General features: G+C 35.0%; 1 protein-coding gene across 7 annotated transcripts; it reads right to left on the reverse strand.

Moving 5' to 3' along the window:
• Positions 1–2,691: 2,691 nt before the first annotated feature.
• Positions 2,692–6,293, reverse strand: LOC131637105 (OVARIAN TUMOR DOMAIN-containing deubiquitinating enzyme 4-like). 7 transcript variants are annotated; one of them, XM_058907695.1, is made up of 7 exons: positions 6,084–6,293; positions 4,719–4,784; positions 4,194–4,591; positions 3,770–3,891; positions 3,466–3,506; positions 3,279–3,377; positions 2,692–3,005 (listed from the first exon to the last, which is right to left on the reverse strand). In XM_058907695.1, the coding sequence occupies exons 3-7, from the start codon at positions 4,573–4,575 to the stop codon at positions 2,834–2,836; spliced, it is 816 nt and encodes a 271-aa protein (XP_058763678.1). In that variant the 5' UTR covers positions 4,576–4,591; positions 4,719–4,784; positions 6,084–6,293; the 3' UTR covers positions 2,692–2,833. The 7 variants fall into 7 exon arrangements, with proteins under 7 accessions (XP_058763678.1, XP_058763680.1, XP_058763681.1 ...); XM_058907697.1 differs by lacking the exon at positions 4,719–4,784 and adding an exon at positions 5,340–5,394; XM_058907698.1 differs by lacking the exon at positions 4,719–4,784 and adding an exon at positions 5,331–5,394.
• Between the last annotated feature and the right edge of the window lie 15,536 nt (positions 6,294–21,829).

The raw sequence follows: 21,829 nt of genomic DNA on the forward strand, positions 1-21,829 counted from the left end.
TATCATTCAACGACATCACGCTAGTAGTAAGGTCTTCTTTCACTTTATGTTGCCAAAGGTTTTTAAAGATTCAAATTCGTAAATATTTTTCCTTTTGTTTACTCACAGATGCTTATTATCCCTTAAATACATTTCACTACCTTAATGGGTTTTCTATTTTTCGTTTTATTTTCAACTACAAAACAATTACTGCACCACTATTCTAATGTCTTGAATTTGATTATTTAAAAATAGAAAAAAGGGCGAAGTCCTAAAATGCAAAGCAAAGCAGAGAATAAGTCATGGTTAATATAACAATATCCACTCTTATATAAATCTTATAACCCATATAACTGCATAACATCCTGAAACCAAGGCTCATCAGGTTGTGTCTTATTTGCAACCTTCCTAGCACAACTGATACATTTTAACGTATCACAGTACTGAAAAAAATAAATACATCGTCAGATAATTCAAATATGATAACACATGTGTTTATAAGAGTAATTAAAAGCTTTATGTTATTTCTCATTCTCACACATACCTAACAACATGGTATAGATACAGTGGAAGCAATGAAAGGTTCGAGGAGTCTCTTAGAAAATCCTTTGGGAGGCATTTGGGGAAGGAGGGCTTGAAAATGATGTGATAAGCTCTGTAAACGCAAATGAGGACCTAGTTTTTTGTTTAACTATTTTTTGTCTTTTTGGCTTTAAATTGTGTGATCCTAAGGCAGACCATGAGAGTGATATGTAAGGTGCATCTGAAATTTATTCTATGTATGTTACTATACAGATTCCAAAGTCCAGAGTTTTTAAAAAAAATATAGCTTTGACGTGTTCTAGAGAGGTAGCATAATTGTAAAAGTAGTACAACAGGAAACAACTGTCTATTTACAGTGATTTTTTTTTGCACTTTTACTAATAATAATTTTGTACTACTTTTGCAATATTGTTACTAATATTCCAATTGAACCATATACATGCATGGATCCATAAATATTTTCCATGTCTCGCTAGATATGCATATGTGGAAAACTACTCCGAGACTTTGCCATGTGTGTGCTCGATCATCCCCCTCATAGGGAATCAAGATACTCATTCGTTCAGAGTTGCTCTTTGTCGTACAGTGGGCACCGTGAGACACAAACCTTGGAGGTGTCAGCCTTGTACTTTGGATTGCTACCACGTGGGTGTCGACTTATGTATCCTCATTTACCTAAGAGAGTTCTGTAGAAGTTTGGATATATCCAATATATACCCACAGATCCCACTGTTGTTGCTCCTGCCACTGTCCTCCACGGGAATGTTGATGAAACTTTTGCAGCGTACTTTGATCATCTGATCCTAGAAGATGTACATCGTGTGTGAGCTCCTTGTCCATGGAGTACAATATACAACTACATCCAACAATTTTATAAAGTGACACATCCAGACGTGACACCAGATGCAGAGAGAAATCTTTTAAGGCCAACTCATCAAAAGATCTTAGAGGAATAACACACAAGGGTAGACTAAGTTGTTGATGTGTTACCTTTGTGTCAATCTACTGTGGCTTTTGGAAGATAGGTCATAATAGTTAGGGACAAATTTGAGGAAAGCACACCTCATATGGCCATTTTATAAATCATCTTAGCATAGGTACGACATGTGTTGCAGTACTGGAGAGAGATAGTGGTGGATTTAAGTGGAGTGGAGGGGGAAGAGAGCTATGGCACCCCTTAACTTCATGTGGCCAAGTGGTAAAATTAATATTATTTTGGTATAAGGTCATGTGTTCGACTCTTGATTCCACTAATTTTGTATTTATTTTTTTAAAAAAATGGTGTCCCTAACCGCAACATCATTTAACAATACATGTGAATTTTTTTAAACAATTCTCTTAATATATAATTTATTTTTTGACACCCCTCAAAATTTTCTTCAAGATCCGCCCCTCAAAATTTTCTTCAAGATCCGCCACTAGAGATAGAGAATGAACAGGGGCGTCAGATATACACAATAGTGAAATTTTATTTTGTATATATTGACATTTTTGTATTATGGTATATACTGGAGTTGATTATGATATTTTGACATTCATATGTATGTAGTAGTTCTTCTATTTTGATCTTATTATTGAATGACAAATGTGAATTGTTCATTTGAGACTGATCTATAAAAGACATATAGTGTAATAACTTATAATGTAAATTTATTTTAAAAATCTCAAATTTATTTTAACTTATTGTCAAAAGGTGTCAAATATTGTTATGGAGTTAATTCGAAAATTGAAATCCAAATATTGGAATCTGGATCAATTTTTTTACAAAAGTGGAATGCCTTAATTTTGAAATGATTTTGTTGTAGAATGGACGTGTCCGAATTTTGAAATTCGAAGTATAGGTTTCCGAAGAGTGTATAATCACTCCATGGAGTATAGATAACAACACTCATTATTTATTAGCTCTTGACCATAAGGTTGCATTTTGGGTGTCACGCAACTAGACCGATACATGATGATTATAAATGTTACTCCCTCCGTCACAAAATAAATGTCAAAGTTGATGATTCTATACAGATTAAAAAAATATAATAAATGAAAGAGAATGGTATTATTACCAAACTATCATTGTTTATTATTGGTTTATTTGAATTAGCATAAATGCAAAGAGGGTGAATAATAAATTGAGAGTGTTAATCAGATAATACAATTTGAAGATAAAAATTAGAATTGCATTGAAAGTTAAAAACACTTATTTTGAATCAAATAATTTTATCATATATGACACTTATTTTAGGCCAAGAGGAGTAGTAAAATAAAATCAATAAATTCTTCTAAATTCTAATCTCTTCAACATTTGAAATGTGAAATTCTAGAGTCTTGACTTAGGACCCTTTCTTCTAGGAATATCTAATGCATCATAATGACCAAACCCATGGTAGAGAACTCTAATTGGATTTTCCTTGCCATATTCTTGGCCATACTCAGCTATTGATATCAACCCACCAGCATCCTTATCATACATATATACAGTGATTGGCATCCTGCATAATAGCCCTCCTCATATCAAAATCCAAATGTCTACATAATAACTAGTACTCTTCATGGTTCAGTTTCAAAAGAAAAACCTAACTGTTGAAAATGAGTGAGTATATATAGTGCAGTTTTGGTTCAATATGATTATGTGGTTCATTTCAGTGCGGTTTGGTTTAGTTTTGTGGTTTGGTTTGGATTCTCAATTTTTTTTTTGTCAAATACATAACAGCATAAAGCAAGGTAAATAAATCTACTTGCCCGAGAGGAAGAGAAGTACTTACTGCAAAACATGTGAAGCAATGAACAATTCAGGTTCACCTCCCCACACATGAGGCTTCCTTATTTGTGAAATATATGAATCAAAATCACCTTCAATAAACCTGAAGATATCATGAAAAAACCATGGTCATTATCAAACAATGTTTCACCTATTATTATGTGTTATGACTTATGAATGGGGAAACTCACCATTCTGTTTCTGCCTTTCTTTTAATAAACTCATCAGCAACCTGACAAAAAGTACATAGAAAAATCAATAACATGGACCTAGGCAGAAAACGACTACAAATAGTTTGATTTATAAGTTTTATTGAAAGAATAATAAGCAATGGGTAAGAAAGCAATCAACAGTGAATATAAACATCGAATTGTAGATAATATTGTGCCTTCAATTCTTCTGCATTGAGCTTTTTTATTTAGTTTTGTTCATGTCTACTCCGGAAGGGGGTTTCTACACTTGAACGAGTGATATAAAAAGATGTTTAAAACATACCTTGGCCCGTAAATCATCGGCTAGCTCTTTCTGAAGGCTTTCATTAGGTGGGGGTTTTCCTGATCTCAAACAAGCCCCGTGAGCAACTGACCGAAACATGCATCTTCCATCTCCAGGTATTCCTGCTCAGTACGGTAAATTTTAAAAACAATGCAAGCAGAAAATACATATAAATGCCTAGGTTCTTTTTTACGTCAATTTCTAAACGTTAATGCATAAGTAAACATGTACATAGACTATAAATGCAGAGCGTGTTTGTTCTTGTGGTGTTATGAACATAGCCGTGTGGTGAGTCTGAAGCTTGAATTTCTAGTTTCGTAAAATCGCAGTATAAACAACTGTTGGACGCGATATTTACAAACTGGACGTAGAATCAAAACAGTGTATATGTATCAAAAGACTATTAGCAGAATATGTAGCTCACCAATTACAGAATAGTCGGTGTGAACTTTCTTCCCGTGTGCTAGTTTAACATTTGACTCGTCGCAGTCATCGCTCCTATTGTCACTTCCATGATCTGTCTCAGCATGTGCAGGCTCAGAACTTAAATTACAAACAAACAATCCGAAAATAAAGCCAACTGATGCACAACCACGTGGCCAAGTTATCCGTCCAACGTTGCACTTAAGTTTGGAAAGCATTTTTTGCTTAGGAACCGACAGCCTCATACTCAAACTTTGACACGACAATGAAATATCGCTATGTCTCTTACCAGATACTACAGAGCTAAAGACTTGAGTATTCCCCCTTGGCTTGGAGCAGCATGATCCAAGGTAACCTCCTTTGATAGTTTGGCCCATAATCATTGAACAAGACGGTTTTCTGCAAATAGAAAGAGCAACATAATTTGTCTCTGACTTCCCGGGGTAAAAACTGGAAGAAAATGAACAGGAAGTTCCTCTGGTCTGAAGACTGCAGATGTTACTGCTCATCAGCAGCCTAGTACGACCTTTCACGATAACGGCATTTATGGAAGATTGACTAACAGGAAAGCAGACACTCATGTTTACATCACCTGAATCAAATCCAAAGTATAATTGTTAGAAAAATGTCCCAATAACATTCCTAAAATATACATGATGATATTAATCTTCCGACATTCAACTATCACATACTGGTGTATCACTAAATTGTTTAGAGAACCAATTCAATGGAAATGTAAATCCTTAATCCCTTGATGTTGATGATGGGAATAAAATTCAAATCATTTGGATCTGAACTACATAAATATTATTTGAAGCTAGTGCACAACGTCGTTCTAAAAAAACAAAAAAAAATGTAACATTGTAGTAAGTAACCAATTCATCAAAGCTGAGAATACCAGATCAAAACAACAGATGCTATAATCCGAATAACGACCAAACTGACATCTAGAAGGCTTAAACTCGAAAAGTTCAAAATTTAAGAATTTTCGGACACAGTGAATGGATAGTGTTATGGGCCGGCCGGCCACAGTCCTAATACGAAATAGACTCAATTACCATCCATCATATATATAAGTTACCACGTGTGCAGTCTAAGGTACAATTCTGATTATAATTCACTCTATCCCTTTTATTACCTTACTTACTTGGCCGTTGGAATGCTAATCTTACAAGTCCACCACACGGAACCGCACCATAGATCTGCATAACCATACCAAGAATCTACATCATCAATTCACCAACAATTCTGGTTCCCGCACGTAACAGTGACGCTATGTGGGAACTCGAAGTTCGCACCTTACCCCAAAGCCTCGACTGGGGGCAACTGTTCCGGTCTGACCAAAATACTCTCAGATTGCTTGAGAATCGAGGTTAAGAGTAGTTTATATACCACACTCATTAATCTCAACACAACGAGAGACAAAATTGCGAGAGTTCTCACATCCAAAGCGGTAAATACCTTATAGCCGCATTGGCGCGGACTTGAGTTCGACCTGGAAGAGATAGGAAACACCTTCCTAATCCTAACTCCCTTTACATTTACCCAATCCATATCTTCCCTTCATCAATTTTACTCCCACTATTAACTCTCAAACCTTAATTAACATATATCAAATGAAAAACAAGACTGAATAGATGAACTAAAACCAACCCACATAAACTAGCATCATCAACAACAAAACAAAAAAGGACATTTCGGAGATTACAACGTTGTATAATTGTAAAGATTAATTAACACATCAAAAATGTAGCATGTTTCTTTCATGAATTAAATAATTAAAATTTGAATAAAAAATAATAATTGAAATTGTGAGTGATTCATCTAGCTGTAATAATTTAGTTATATAATAGAAAAAAATAATAAAAAAAATGAGGGAGAGGAACCAAACCTGTGGAATCGAGTGAAGGGGGAAGGGTAGAGGGAATTGAAGACGGGGAGCAGAGTTGTAGGGAAAAGCAGTATTGTGGGGTCGAAGAAAAGAATAGTTTATTGCTTGGAAATGGAAGAAGATTAATAAGTTGAGCAGGAAAGTTATGGGCGTGAACGAATTTTTCAAATAAATGTTTCAGAGAAGCTTCTACACCCCTCCTGCATCTTCAATTCCTATGAAATTTCTACCTACTTGGATTGGGTATGGGCCTACTCCATGGGCCCATATTCAACGAATAAAGAGATGCAATTTTTGATCGCACCCTTGCTATTTCTCTAAGATCCAGTGTGAAATTTTTAAAATGTCACCTATTTTTTAAAATTAGTTTTTGGACACATCAAATCTCCATTTTAACTATAGGTTAATTCGGAGATGTATATTTGAAGTAAGGGTGTTTGCGGTGCGATTTGGGCGGTTTTGACGAAAAAATCATCCGAACCGCAAGAGAAAAAATTGTGCGGTTTGGTTTGGTTTGGTTGGCTTTTAAAAAAAATCTGAACCAAACCAAACCAAATTAATGCGATTTGGTTCGGTTCGGTTGGTTCGGTTTTTTACAAATATTTTATTGAACCATACATATACATATAGATGACAACATAACTTTGTATTTAGACATTCATACACTATCAGATAACAAAAAAACTCGTCATATTTTGACAATAACTTTCTATTTAATATGTAAAAATTAAATTACTCAAAAGTGAAATAATAAACATAAAATAATAGTATTAAACAATATAAAAATTATTAGAATGAAACAAAAAAAGTAGAAGAGACGAGAGATTAGTGAAGGTGAAAAAGAAAAAAACAAAAGAGTTGAGAGATTAGAGAAGAAGATGTGCGATAAAAATGAAATTGAAATAGGGAACATTTGCATAAAAATGAGAAGGTGAAAAAGAAAGAATATAAGAGAGTAGAGATTATAGAAAAAGAAGAAAGATGTATGTGGCAAAGAAGGCGTGATAATGCTATTAGAGGTTTGAGAAGATCGGCACTAAAATCATATGTGTAAGGATGAGAAAATTATTCGTAATCATAAGGTTAAGGTGTAATAGATTTAAGTTTGGGTTGGATGTGAGTTAAGTAAAAGTTAGGTTATAACATAATGCGGTTTGATTCGGTTTGGTTCGGTTTACAAAATACAAACCGAACCGTGCGGTTTTGTTAAAAGATGACCCAAACTAATCCGAACCAAATGCGGTTTTTTGCGGTTTCGGTTTGGTTTGCGGTTTTTTATTGGGTTGGTTTGGTTTTGATCACCCCTAATTCGAAGGGCTTTGTAGGGTGTATTCGAAGATGCATCTCCGAATATATCTTTTTTAAAATTCAAAAATATATTTCGGAGATGCATCTTCAAACTATGTGAGCATATCTAAAGCTCGCGTCAAACCCGTCTCTCTTTTCCTTCTTCATTTTTCAGAAAAAAAACTTTCTCTCTACCCATTTTCAGTTCCCACTCAAGATCAAGATTTGAAGCAACATTTACTTGTAACTACCCATTCTCAACTCCCTCTAACTAGTGCATTCAACATTAGAGCACTTTACACCTTCATCAACACATTTTTGAGTAAGTTTCTAATGTAGCTTATTCTGATTTTTAACTATTATATTAGCTCAAATAAGTTAGTTTTAATGCATTAGATGGCATTAGCATTTCAAATAGTTTATGTATAGACTGTGTTTATATGATTTGGATGAGTTTGGATGGCTAGGGAAATGCAGAAGCACTTTTTCCATTGAAGCTGGACACACCTTTCTTTCGGAGATGCATCTCTGAAGTGTTCTACTTCAGGTTTTCGGAGATGTGTCGCCGAACTCTTTCCTTCCTCATACTAATCTCATTTGTTATTTTTTTTCTAGGGCTATGGCAAACAACAACAAAAAAAGGTTGAGACTCCGGCGACCCACCCTTACCGCATATACTCGTCTCAAGAGGGTAAGTCAGCAAGAACAGGCTAGAGCCATCCCCGTCAGCCTCACGATACAGAGGCGTCGGCCTCTAGGAGTCAACTATCAGGAGGGTCGGGATCCTAGAGTCGAGTGCACCATGATGAGGATGTTCCAATTGCAACTCAGGTCCCAGTTGCTGAGCTTGCCCCACTTGTAAATCCTTTCCCAAGAGTGTCCATTGACACTTCTTTACTGATATACTTTAAAGAGCATGTGGCTTCGTATGTATGGGACAGAGACGTATATTTTTGAACGATGATATTTTTTATTTTGTAATCAAATTCAACTCGTCTGAGACTGTTATATTTTATTTTAATAGGAACGTGAATGTCTGAAGTCGGTGAACCATGTAAGAAAGATTCACCATCTTTATCATCCTGAGGATGAGTAGTTCAAAAATACACTCCATAACTCGGGCTTGTAGGTTTTTGTGCTTTCGGGTACACCACCATCAGCCATGACATGAAGGGTGAATTTGTTGAGAGATGGCATAGTGAAATGTAATATTTCCACCTGTCCATCGACTAGATGACTATTATATTGGATGATGTAATTTGCCTCTTACACCTTTCCATCAAAGGAAGGTTACTTGATCATTCTAAGATCACTAAGGATGAGGCAGTGGAGATGATGGTGATTTATTTGGGAGCTGACCCTGAGGCACCCATGAGGTAGTGTAGTAGCACCAGGGGTGCAAATGCCAAGTTCTCTTGGTAGGCTGAGTTGTATCACAACAACTTGAAGTTAGTTGGAAACTCGGACGCTGATGTTTTTTGAGTTACCTACCAAGAGGAGTGTGCCCTGAGGTGCTACTTCATGTTCTTGGTTGGAACGTTCATGTTTGTGGACAAAAATACAACCTACGTGGATGTGACTTACCTCAAATATTTCATCGACTTAAAGTTTATTTTAGTGTGAAATTGGGGTGTCACATGCTTGGTTTATCTATACTCTAACTTGAGCGATGGTTCTAAATGGACAACAAAGAAAATAACATGCTCGTCTACCCTATTTACGGTAATTTCCAAATCCCGCTATTAAGTTACAAATAACTTTATTTTCACACTCGTTACTATTTTTTTTTCTTTTTTGTTTTCAGGGGTGGATTCTTGCTCATTATCACCACATTCACAAATTTGGGGTTAACCTATAGTATACCGAGGATTATCCATTTATTTTCTGGTTTATCCATAGCAGGGGGGATAGTGTTATCTTGCTGTTCTGTATGTACATTGACCGAACTCAGCATGATGACGTCGTCTGGATGCCATACAGTTGTCATCGGGATAGAATTTCATTCAAGCATATTTCCTTATATTATGGATGGCTGGTATGTGGGACTAATATCATTTGCAGGTATCTGCCTGAGTGGTGCATGCAGTAGTTTGGGTACGTCCATATCATTTTGAGGCCTCCCTTACAAAATGCTCCTATCACTATTAAGCGCAGAGAGCTGAATGACATTCTGACAGATTTTGAGAGTCTTTTGGTACATGAGGATTACCGGAGTCAAGAAGCCACATCTGAGTGGCATTATGCTGAGGGTTACATGACATGGTATTATTTTGTGTCACACCTATACATGACACCAGACGTTCCTGGATGTCCGTCTCGGCTTGCTCATGGGGAGATTCTGGAGAATGAGCAGGTCATGGATGATCATGTCATTGATATCTTGCCGGTTTGTCAGAATATTAGGCAGATGAAAAAAGAGGGAATCAAGTAAGGGTTGTTTGAAAGAGGTGGAGATGAAGCGGTTGAACTAACACGTTCCATTCTTGTCGTAGTACGAAATGCCTTGACTTACCGTAAGCAGAGTAGGAGTCTGGGTGTTATGATTAGGCATACTCATTAGAGTATGATTTTGATTGTATTTTGTTTATTTTTCAGCAACTTGTAGAACAATTGTTGTATTATTATGATCTTTCTGAAGGATAGAAAAACACTTAGAAAGGGGGGGTTTGAATAAGTGTAGTCTTAAAAACTTGAACGATAAAAATAAATTGCACAGTTATTTTTATCCTGGTTCGTTGTTAACTAAACTACTCCAGTCTACCCCCACGGAGTGATTTACCTCACCTGAGGATTTAATCCATTAATCGCAACAGATTACAATGGTTTTCCACTTAGTCCGCGACTAAGTCTTCTAGAGTATCCTGATCACAACCTGATCACTCCAGGAACAACTGCTTAGACACGGGCTAAGACTTTCTTAGAGTATCCTGACCACCACGTGATCACTCTAATTACAACTGCTTAGACACAAGCTAAGACTTCCTAGAGTATCCTGATCAACACTTGATCACTCTAGTTACTTACAAATTAATGTAATTAATTCTAAGAGTATTACAAATGCTTCTGAAAAGCTATAATCACAACAGTGATATTTCTCTTAACGTTTAAGCTTAATCTCACTAATATATTACAACAGCAATGTAATGAGCTTTGATGAAGATGAAGTTTCTGAGCTTTGAGTTTGAGCAGCGTTTCAGCAAGTTAATATTCACAGAATTTGATTCAGAGTTGTTAACCTTGCTTCTCATCAGAACTTCATACTTATAGGCGTTTGAGAAGATGACCGTTGGGCGCATTTAATGCTTTGCGTGTTCCGTACAGCATTGCATTTAATGTTTCACGCTTTTGTCAACTACCTCGAGCCTTGTTCACGCTGTGTCTACTGACGTTGCTTTTAATAGCTTCCAACGTTCCTTTTGTCAGTCAGCGTAGCCTGCCACCTGTATTGTCTTCTGATCTGATGTTTGAATATAATATTTGAATATCATCAGAGTCAAACAGCTTGTTGCATAGCATCTTCTTGTCTTCTGACCTTGAAGTGCTTCTGAGCGTGATACCATGAGAACTTCAGTGCTTCTGCTTCTGATCTCAAGTTCTTCTGATGCTTCCATAGACCCATGTTCTGATTCTGCCTTGACCATCTTCTGATGTCTTGCCAGACCATGTTCTGATGTTGCATGCTGAACCTTCTGAGACAAAGCTTCTGAGCGCTGATTTGTGCATACTCTTTATATATTTCCTGAAAGGGAAATTGCAATGTATTAGAGTACCACATTATCTCACACAAAATTCATATCCTTGTTATCATCAAAACTAAGAATATTGATCAGAACAAATCTTGTTCTAACACTTTCTGATATTCGGTTTATTAACGCATTATTAAATTCTACAATTTTCATTTTTATTAATTGTTGAAATAAATAACGGCAATGTTAATCGAATTAAAATTAGTTTGGATTGAAAACACCACAATGTTATTAAACTGGTTTTGAAAAAAGACACAAGCAATAATTCAGAGATACATATACGAATTTACTAAACAATAGTTCAAATATACATCTCCAAACTTATTTATTAAGAAATTGGGTGGAAGTTTGGCTTAGTATGGACGAAAAGTGTCTACGGAGATGTATCTCTAAATTTATCCTAGAGGTGTATTCGGAGATGTATCTGCGAATTTATCCTAGATGCTCATGGCAATTTCTCTATTTTCCATTCTATTTTTCAAATTTGTTTGCTAATACATTGTTTTCGTTTCTTTAAATTTGATATGCCTTTTCTTGATTGACTATAGAAAAATTCCTAACGGACAATAGAGAAACAAACATGATCAAGTGACCCAACATGCTTTCGTGCGCGTGGAGGTAGCAAGACTCTTGTGACTTGCAGTTGGATAATCGTCATGTGCTGCAGAAGGATCATTTTCCCTGGGTCATGTATCTTCGGCTCATGGCGAAGAACGTGTTACTCTCGTTCATCTTGATGTGCATGCGCTTGATCCACATCTTACATTTGAACATGATGATGTTGCACCTACTATTTTTCCGAAAGGCCCCGAAGACACTTAACACCTTCCTCTATATACACAATATGATGCAGTTCATGTGTTGGATGGAGAGGTAGCATAAATCTTTAATTATTATTTTAAACATTTGTTTTATAGTAATTGAACTACCTGACATCGATGTATTTATTTTTGCAGTATCGTGACATGTTAAAATGTATAAAGCATGTAGAAAGATATCAAAGACGATGCATCCTAATGGACCATAGTTATAGGAAGTCTTTAATCTATTTGATCTGAAGGACTTCAGTAGGAGTGGATCTGGTTATATTGACCATGGTCTATTATATACATTTGTGGAGAGATAGCATGTAAAGACATCGCCATTTCATGCCTCATACATCTTCCGACTACATTAAGATCACTCTAGAAGTAGTAGACTTTAGGCCCTCAACCCAATGATGACACAATTAATGGTTATTTCGGGTAAGGCCCAAGGGGAGATATAAAACACCGGGGGATGTCATGCTAGATTCTCATTCCTATCGAAAAATTATATTAACCACCTAAATGCGTCTGTTGATATTATGGGTGATATGGCACATGTTGTTTACCATAGAGTATGTGAATTAAGGACATAATTCATGATATTGGTTGGCACGAGCATTTTTGTGAATAAAAGCGTGACACATGTTGATGTTGTCTATATTAAATACTTCATTGACTTTGAGATATTTACGAGTACAATTGGGGGCATCTTGTTTAGTTTACCTAACCGGTGTAGGATTAAAGATCAGGTAAGTTAGTTGAAGGTATTTTATAGAATACAATACATATTAGAGGAAGCATATGTCTGTTTCAGGTAACTTATTTACACCCTTGCGAATATTAATTCAAAATACTTGTGTCACACACTTGCTGATGTGGATTTATGTGCTTGCAGGTACAGTGTATGCAGCATCCAAATATCCATAATGGTTTTGATGATGACAACACTATGATGTGAAGCCTTCATTTGAAGTAAAGATCAATATGTTTTGCTTAAGATGTCAAAATCAATCACTTTAAGGACAACACCAAATGTAAATTAACGTTTGGTATACTACTTGATGATCTCTAGTCAAACAATCTCTAATGATGGTGTCTATTAAGAATTTCTATCAATCCTCGTCATTTAGAAGAATCCAAGTCCCATATGAAATGTTTAATCAATATTGACTCAAGCAAGGGATATTAAAGCTTCAATGATAGTGAAAGAGAGAAAGTGTGAAAGTTCACATGGTTTATGTCTAAGTGATTAGAGTATTGTAAAGATATTTTAGTAATTCTTAAATTACTAAGGTAATACACACATTCACCTAAAAGTGTTTAAGCCTCTATAAAATGTGCTAAAACACCTTAAAGCCTTTAAAAGAACCATCAGTGTGCTTGTGATATTGCTCAAGGGTGTTCCTGTTCATTCAAGAAGCCTCTAAACACTACATAATTGATTAGGGGTCCTTAAACAATCAATTAGAGTAAGGCATAAAGCTTCTTATTTGATTAAAAATACTCATAATCGATTAAGACACTAGCCATTGTAGATTTTCCTTTTGGGGAATTAGGATTGTTGTATTTTGAAGCTCATAATTAATTAACCCTGGCTTTATCGATTATGTCATTTAAAGACCAACAAATCTTTTTTCTTTATGAGCAAAATTTTTCTCCTATAAATAGAGAGATTCTCCTCACTTTCAAAACACACGAAAAGACGCATTTATACATACTTTCTCACTTTATAATCTCTCTGTTTCATTTGTTTTTTTCACTAAGTTACCTTAGTGCTTTGAGAGTGAAACAATCAAGTGAAGTTTTTTATATGTTGGTTTTGGGGTTATTGTTGTAATTTACTAAAGATAACTTTCTCTCTTGGGAGAAGTTGTTGTTTGGTTTGTGAGATAAACCATTAAAGCTCTTGTTGGTTTATGAGATTGTTTGTGAAAATCATTGGTTGGTTCGTGAGCTTAAGTCGGTATAAGAAGTTTTGTTATGTTCGTAAGATTTTTTGGTCAAAATCTCCACTTGGTTCTTGAGCTTAGCTTGGTGTGAAATCTTTGTTTGATTTGGAGGATAGGCAAAGTAAACTAATGTTTGATTGTAAGAAGGTCAATGAACATAACCTGTAAAAAAACTCATATATAGTGGAAACTCTTAAGAAACAATTCTTAGGGAAAGCAATATGGCAACGATTGGTCTGAACCTGTATAAATCCTAGTGCAATTCTCTAAACCCATGTATCTTTTTATTTAGGGTTAAATATATAAAATCCCCTGTAATATAGGCGAAATTTGCTTTCCCCCCCTGTAAATTTTTTTTCAAATACCCCCTTGAAATATAAAAATACTATGTCTTTTGCCCCCTAAGTGTAAAGTTTACCCCCTGTAATATTTTTTTTGTTTGATTTTCCCCCCCCAAATTTGGTGTTTAAATTGAACGCTTAGGGGGGGGTAATTCAAACAAAAAAAATACTACAGGGGGAAACTAAAAAAAATTACGAGGGGGGTAAAGTGAATTTCGCCTATATTACAAGGTGAAAAGTGGTATTAATCATTTTATTTATGTTATTTACTCTTATTTCTGTTTATTTATTTATGTTGCATGTTCTTTATTTGTGTTACAAAGTTGTTTTAAAAATTTTCAATTATCAAATAATTTTTAATTGGACATTTTTTTCAAAACCACATAATTCACGAGCCCCCTCTTGTGTTTAGAGTCATTTGTCCAACAAGTGAAATCAGAGTCTTACTCCTGTTATAAAACTAATTGTCTCAGAAGGTATAATAATGATTACAAACACTTTTCTTTTTGACAAAGGTCGTTTTGTGAATACACCTCCATGTTGAATGCAGTATAGGGCAAGCAACAAACAAGATTTGGAAATATTGATCCAGGAATTATCGTCCACAGAGATGGAGAGATGCCATTCAACAGTTTCTACGGTTTCGAGCTTGGGTTTGAATGAGCAAAAAGTAAACAAAGATATAGACAGGAAAGAATAACAAACACATTCTTAGAAGAGAAAGAACTTATCAGGAATGTAAATATATTCACTCTTCACAAACATACACTTACCAACCCATTATATTCAACCTACGATACTCGTCTATGTCATCACGTATCTCTCACATAAGCGTCCATCTATGGAGCACAAACGAGATCATCTCACAACTAAGGTTATCTCTAACGCGAAGTCGCGAGAACATCCGTATTCTCGCGTCGGCGATCTCTCGCGCGCCGCTCAAACACGAAAGCATTACGTACAGATACAAACGGTGAATGCTAGCTCTAAATCTATCTCTAGAGTTCAGAACCAACAGATTATCATCCTAGATAAGGATTCAAGAAGTTTATCTCTAAAGCAACCCAAATCCCCAACATAGAGCAAAAATCCAGAACAACATCAACACAGATTTGTAAAGCAAGTTAAACATAACATTATAATCGGTAAATATACATAAGATTCAAGTAAATATACAAACAAAACCCAACCAAAGAGAAATACACAAAGAAGAAGAGAAATGAACCGAAAAATCTCCCGGTTTGTCAGCTCCGTTCGATGCTCAATCCACCCCCGATCATCCGTATGCAACCTCCGAAGTTGTTTTCTAAGCTAATCTACCCTAAGAATGAAGGTTTGATGATTTGGGAACAATTACCCCAAAACATAACCTAAAAATTGTGTTTTTGACCCCTTTTAACGAGCTGAAGTTCTGCTATTTCCGCTTAGCGGCCAATTTCCGCTTAGCGGCTGACAGAAAAAATGAAATCTTGTTTTCGCCATAACTTGAGAACCGTAACTCCGAATTGCGCCCGGTTCGAAGCATTGGAAAGCTTATTCAATGCTCTATCTAATAATGAATGAATGAAAACCAAAATGATGATTTTGTTCATCCTCATTTTGAGCCTTATTCTTTGATGAATTGGTAGAATTTGCATTCTTGAAGCTTAGCCTTTGGTCTTTATTACTCAACGCTCCAAAGATGCATGAATACCTATAAAATGAATGGAAAACTATTAATTGGTATAAAAATGAATCAAAAACACAAGTATGCACATATTTACACAAAAGTTAGGATTTTATTACAAAAATCATAAGAATAGAATCGATAAGTGCCACAAATATATACTCAAAATATCGATATTTTGGCACTTATCAAACTCTCCCCAACTTGAAACTTTGTTTGTCCTCAAACAATGTCAAATAAATCAAAGAATCAAAAGCAATAAACCAAAGAATTGTGAATAAACAAGTTTTGAAAACCAAAAACAAATGTATGGCTCAATACAAAAACGTATAAACAAAGTAAATACTTACCACTATACTACAACGACAACATGTAAATGAAACGAATCCTAAGCACAAAAAGCATACAAAATATTCTAACACAATACATGCTCACATCATGAATCACACCTAGCAAAAAGTCATCAATAGATGAAGAACACACAAAGGTGAAGGACTTTTAACACTCATCCAACAATCTTGCAAACAAAAGATTAAATTATGCATTCATCCAAAAATCACATTGAAGATATAAAAGCAAGAATCACAAGGACTTTTAAAGGTTGTAATGTGGCTTGGTTAACAAACAAGGGATATGTCCTAAGGCTAATCGAAACAAAAACTTGCCTAAACCTAAGGGAGTGATCAATCCACCAAAGATTCAAACAACAAAACCTCGATCAAACTTCTTCCTTAACCACAAGTTTCTCAAGCCAATCACAATACTTATTAGCACAATTATTCACTTATCTTTTCTTTTTCTTTTTCAAAACTTTTTCATTTTTTTTCTTTCTTTTTCTTTTCTTTCTTTTTCACATTTTTTTTTCTTTTTTCTTTCTTTTCAACCTCATAGCAACAACTAAATAAGTAGCAACCATTTCTCTCCCCAACTTGAATTCAACCACATCACCATGTGAATACTCCTTACTTTCTAAGGCAAGGTAAAAATTCATAACAAAAATCATGGTTGAGGGTTCAAGAAAATAAAGAATCAATCATCCATGCAAAAATGAGAACTAAACACTCAAAGATAAGCATTTAGCAAAAACAACATGGACATTGACAAAAAGGCTCAAAAGGGTTAACAAATGATCACACACTCACAAGGTGAATTGACTATTTGGTTATGGTGGTTGTGCTCAAAATGAAACAAAATGCCTTGATCCTTTTCATGCTTTTATAAAATCAACATAAACAAAAGATTAAGCATAATAAAATCCAGTTAAAACAAAGATTGTGGCCTCCAGCATATGTGAATAATGGAAAGCTTCCTCACATTTATGGTTTGGGAACTAAAGTGATTCAATCAACAAGCAAGTAATGCAAAAGAATGAATGGTATGGTAATTGTACAAATGAAAAGTTTCCTAAACATGTTAAGTTATAGAAAGCGATAAATGAGTACCTTGAATGATACGACTTCAAAAAACAATATCCTACCATACATCCGCAGGTTGAAACACTCAAGCTTTGGAAAATCACCTTAAAAATCTTCGAATTCCCGACAAAATTCGAGTACAAACAACCAATACAAGAATTAGAAAAATAAAACTAGTATCTATTATTAAATAGCCTTGGTGAAAGTGGGAAAAATGAGTGAACCAAGTGGAATGAGAACCCCACTGATACAGAGCAGGAAAACAAAATTTTACTGTCATCGCTTAGCGGAGCTAGGCTCGCTTAGCGGATGACAGAAAAACCAGAAAAATCAGAACTGCACCAGCTGTTCTAATCACTCACCACTTCACCTAAATACCTCATTAACAAAAATATAAACAACATTTACAACCGTTGGGGTGCCTCCCAACAAGCGCTTGTTTTACGTCGTTAGCTCGACGCCTTTATTGTTTCGGTGTTTGGAAAGTAGCTTCCTCTCGTCATGCCATGGTGACGTCTTACCGCACAAGCCTAAAGAAAGTGTCCTAACCAAAGCACTCAACAAACATTACGAGTACAAATATATACAACAATTATACGAACATGAAAACGAAAGTATACAACTATATACACAAACAAACACATATGTACAAGTTTGGAACAAATACAATTATTATCATACAAAAAGAGAAAATTGGTGAATGTTGAATTCACAAGTTGAAAAGTGAAGATTTTGAATAACGAACTGGTCCGATCTCAACATGTTTCACCAACATTCACCAACAAAGTATACTTGTATGCAAACATATACAAGTAACTATATGGTAAACATAAACAAGTAAACATGTACAAGTAAGTATATATACAAGTGAAACTATACAATATATACGATATATACAAAGCTCAAAACCACGAAAACTATTGCGATGCAATTCACAACCATCCCCGGCAACGGCGCCATTTTGTTGAATGCAGTATAGGGCAAGCAACAAACAAGATTTGGAAATATTGATCCAGGAATTATCGTCCACAGAGATGGAGAGATGCCATTCAACAGTTTCTACGGTTTCGAGCTTGGGTTTGAATGAGCAAAAAGTAAACAAAGATATAGACAGGAAAGAATAACAAACACATTCTTAGAAGAGAAAGAACTTATCAGGAATGTAAATATATTCACTCTTCACAAACATACACTTACCAACCCATTATATTCAACCTACGATACTCGTCTATGTCATCACGTATCTCTCACATAAGCGTCCATCTATGGAGCACAAACGAGATCATCTCACAACTAAGGTTATCTCTAACGCGAAGTCGCGAGAACATCCGTATTCTCGCGTCGGCGATCTCTCGCGCGCCGCTCAAACACGAAAGCATTACGTACAGATACAAACGGTGAATGCTAGCTCTAAATCTATCTCTAGAGTTCAGAACCAACAGATTATCATCCTAGATAAGGATTCAAGAAGTTTATCTCTAAAGCAACCCAAATCCCCAGCATAGAGCAAAAATCCAGAACAACATCAACACAGATTTGTAAAGCAAGTTAAACATAACATTATAATCGGTAAATATACATAAGATTCAAGTAAATATACAAACAAAACCCAACCAAAGAGAAATACACAAAGAAGAAGAGAAATGAACCGAAAATCTCCCGGTTTGTCAGCTCCGTTCGACACTCAATCCACCCCCGATCATCCGTATGCAACCTCCGAAGTTGTTTTCTAAGCTAATCTACCCTAAGAATGAAGGTTTGATGATTTGGGAACAATTACCCCAAAACATAACCTAAAAATTGTGTTTTTGACCCCTTTTAACGAGCTGAAGTTCTGCTATTTCCGCTTAGCGGCCAATTTCCGCTTAGCGGCTGACAGAAAAAATGAAATCTTGTTTCCATATCTTCAACTATTGGGACATCCTAGAGAGACTTAGCCTTGGCAACTTTGGCCACAACTTAGGCCTGATATTTCTTGTAGGCTTTGAGCTTCTCATTAAGGATCATGTTATTTGCAAGAAGAAAGACAAAAGATTAATAATATACTAAGGAAGTTAAAACATAAAGGGAAAGAAGAAAAATGTTGTCATACACTCCGATCAAATCCTTGACGTTATCTCAATTAGCAACTAAATCCAATTTAAAGAATTAACTTGTATGTTCCATTCTAAGGTCTTGTACTGATTTTCAATAATGTAAAGTTATTTATATTAAAATAAATGAAGAAATATATGTTTATTATATGTTTATAAATGTGATTGTTAGAATTATAGTGCCAAATTTGAATTAGGGATTTTATCATATGGCTTGAACCATTATGAATTTACCCATTGATCCCGTTACCATATTTTTCGTTAGGGTGCCGATGTAGAATAATAGATTTATGTGTCCCACTAACGAATTATTGTGGCAATGTAAGACATCATGCTTGTGTGTTCCACTGGTGGAGTATCGTTCGAGTGTTAATGTTAGACATCACATATACTTGTGCATCCCAGTAACATATTGTGGTCTAGGTACTGATGTTAGACATGAATCTTATGTATCCTATTGATGGGCTATCATGCCAGGATGCCGATTTAAGACACCATGCTTATCATGTTAGGGTGCATATATAAGACATCAGACTTATGCGTTCTCATCATGGATTGTCATATCAAGGTGTGGACGTAAGATGTTGAGCTAATGTACCTAACTTTAAATTAAAATATATTGTATATTTGATAAAGATTTTATTATTAAAAGAAAAATATTTATACCTCATTAAAGTCTTTAACAACCAAAAAATTATTTTGGAGAAAAAAATTGAGTAGGAAAAAGAATACACTATTGTTACATGATTTTAGTTGAAGTAAAATTTGAAATGTTGGACATTCCATCTCCTTACCTGACCAAGATTCAGCTATATCTGCTAGCCTATATTCTTTTACCAAATATGAAGTTGATTCAATATGATCCCTCAAAACTATGACAGTTCTCCATGTGATCTTTCCTTCCTTACCTCGCCAAGATTTTACAAGAATAAATCTTCTTCACAAGAATAAGAATTTTTCATTGAAGTTTTTAGTATGAAACACCTATAATACTTTAGGATATGTTTGGATTGAAGAAATAGGATGGAATGAAACAGAATGGAATGGAATAAGTTTATGTTCCATCGTTTGGATTGATTAAAAACGGATGGAATGGAGTGGTATCAGATGGAAAGCATTCAATCCCATTCCATCACTTTCCACCATTTTTTGTACCCTTTGATTTGGGCGGAATAAAAAAATTACTCTATTCCATCGTGAAGTTCCCAGACAATGGAAAGACGCATTTATTCCATTCCGCTCCGTTCCGCTCCATTCTATCCCGCTCCGTTCCATTTCGTTCCATTTTTTTTTTAATTATATCCAAACATAGCCTAGTGTACTACTCTGTCCATTATTCATTATCCTATAGCTCAATCCAACTTCTTCTTTTTTTTCACTTTATTAAGGATGATTTCATGGATGATTCAACTTATTAATTTGTTTGTGGATGTTCCACTTTGGCAAATTTCAACTTGATTTCGAGATCGTTGCAGAAATCCTAAAACCTTTGACTTGTGAATTGAGTTTAGTTGTTTGTGATAATCGAAAACGGGTCACCATTCCCACAAAGGTTTTCTCAAACGATTTTTTTTGTATTTTTCCGCAATGACGGTGAAAAAGAGTTAACTCTCTAAACAGTACAAAAAAAATAATCAATCGTTATAATTATAAATTTCAACTAACTTGATGTGAGTGAGAAAAAACCAAGTATGTCTAATGTGATTGGACGATAAAACTCATACATTTGTCACATGATTTCCTTGCAATATATTGTAGTTTTTTTATTTATAATTGATTTTTAATCTTGAACTTATTGTTTTACTTAGTTCATACAAATGTTCATTTAGTTTAAAATAAATTTTACATGATAAATTTGCTTAAAATTTATTGTTATCATTGCATAATGAAAATCACACATTAACTTCTACAAATTACACAACATCACTATCCTTTTGAAAATTAAGAAAAGAATATTTCTTCACCCACCTCCTAACCTTCTTGCCCACCCCTGGTGAATTTACCACAATACTCCTTGTTTCGGAAGTTCATTTCCGAAACTGTATTTTTTTTCTTAAAAAAGGTGTTTTCGGAAATGTATCTTCGAAAACGTGTTTTTTTTAATATAAAATATTGATTTCGGATATGCATCTCCGAAATAAAGTTACTTTTTAGAAAATGTGGTGTTTCGGAAGTTCATCTCCGAACGCACCCCCCTTGGAGAATTCGGAAATGAACCTCCGAAATATGTCTGGACAGAATAAAATGAAAAACAACAACAATTTGCTTTATTTAATCGGGTGAAGATTACAACGATAATATTACATAAAATTAAAGTTACATATTGTTGAACACGGGTAGGTGGGGATGAGAGAGTGGTGGGGAGAAAAAAAGGCTTCCAAATTTCAAAAGGTTTTTTTTATTCTTTTAATAAAAATACGTACTACTGTAAGTAACAAATGAC

This window comes from Vicia villosa, unplaced genomic scaffold, assembly GCF_029867415.1.
Source record: "Vicia villosa cultivar HV-30 ecotype Madison, WI unplaced genomic scaffold, Vvil1.0 ctg.001916F_1_1, whole genome shotgun sequence".
In the NCBI taxonomy this organism is placed as follows: domain Eukaryota; kingdom Viridiplantae; phylum Streptophyta; class Magnoliopsida; order Fabales; family Fabaceae; genus Vicia; species Vicia villosa.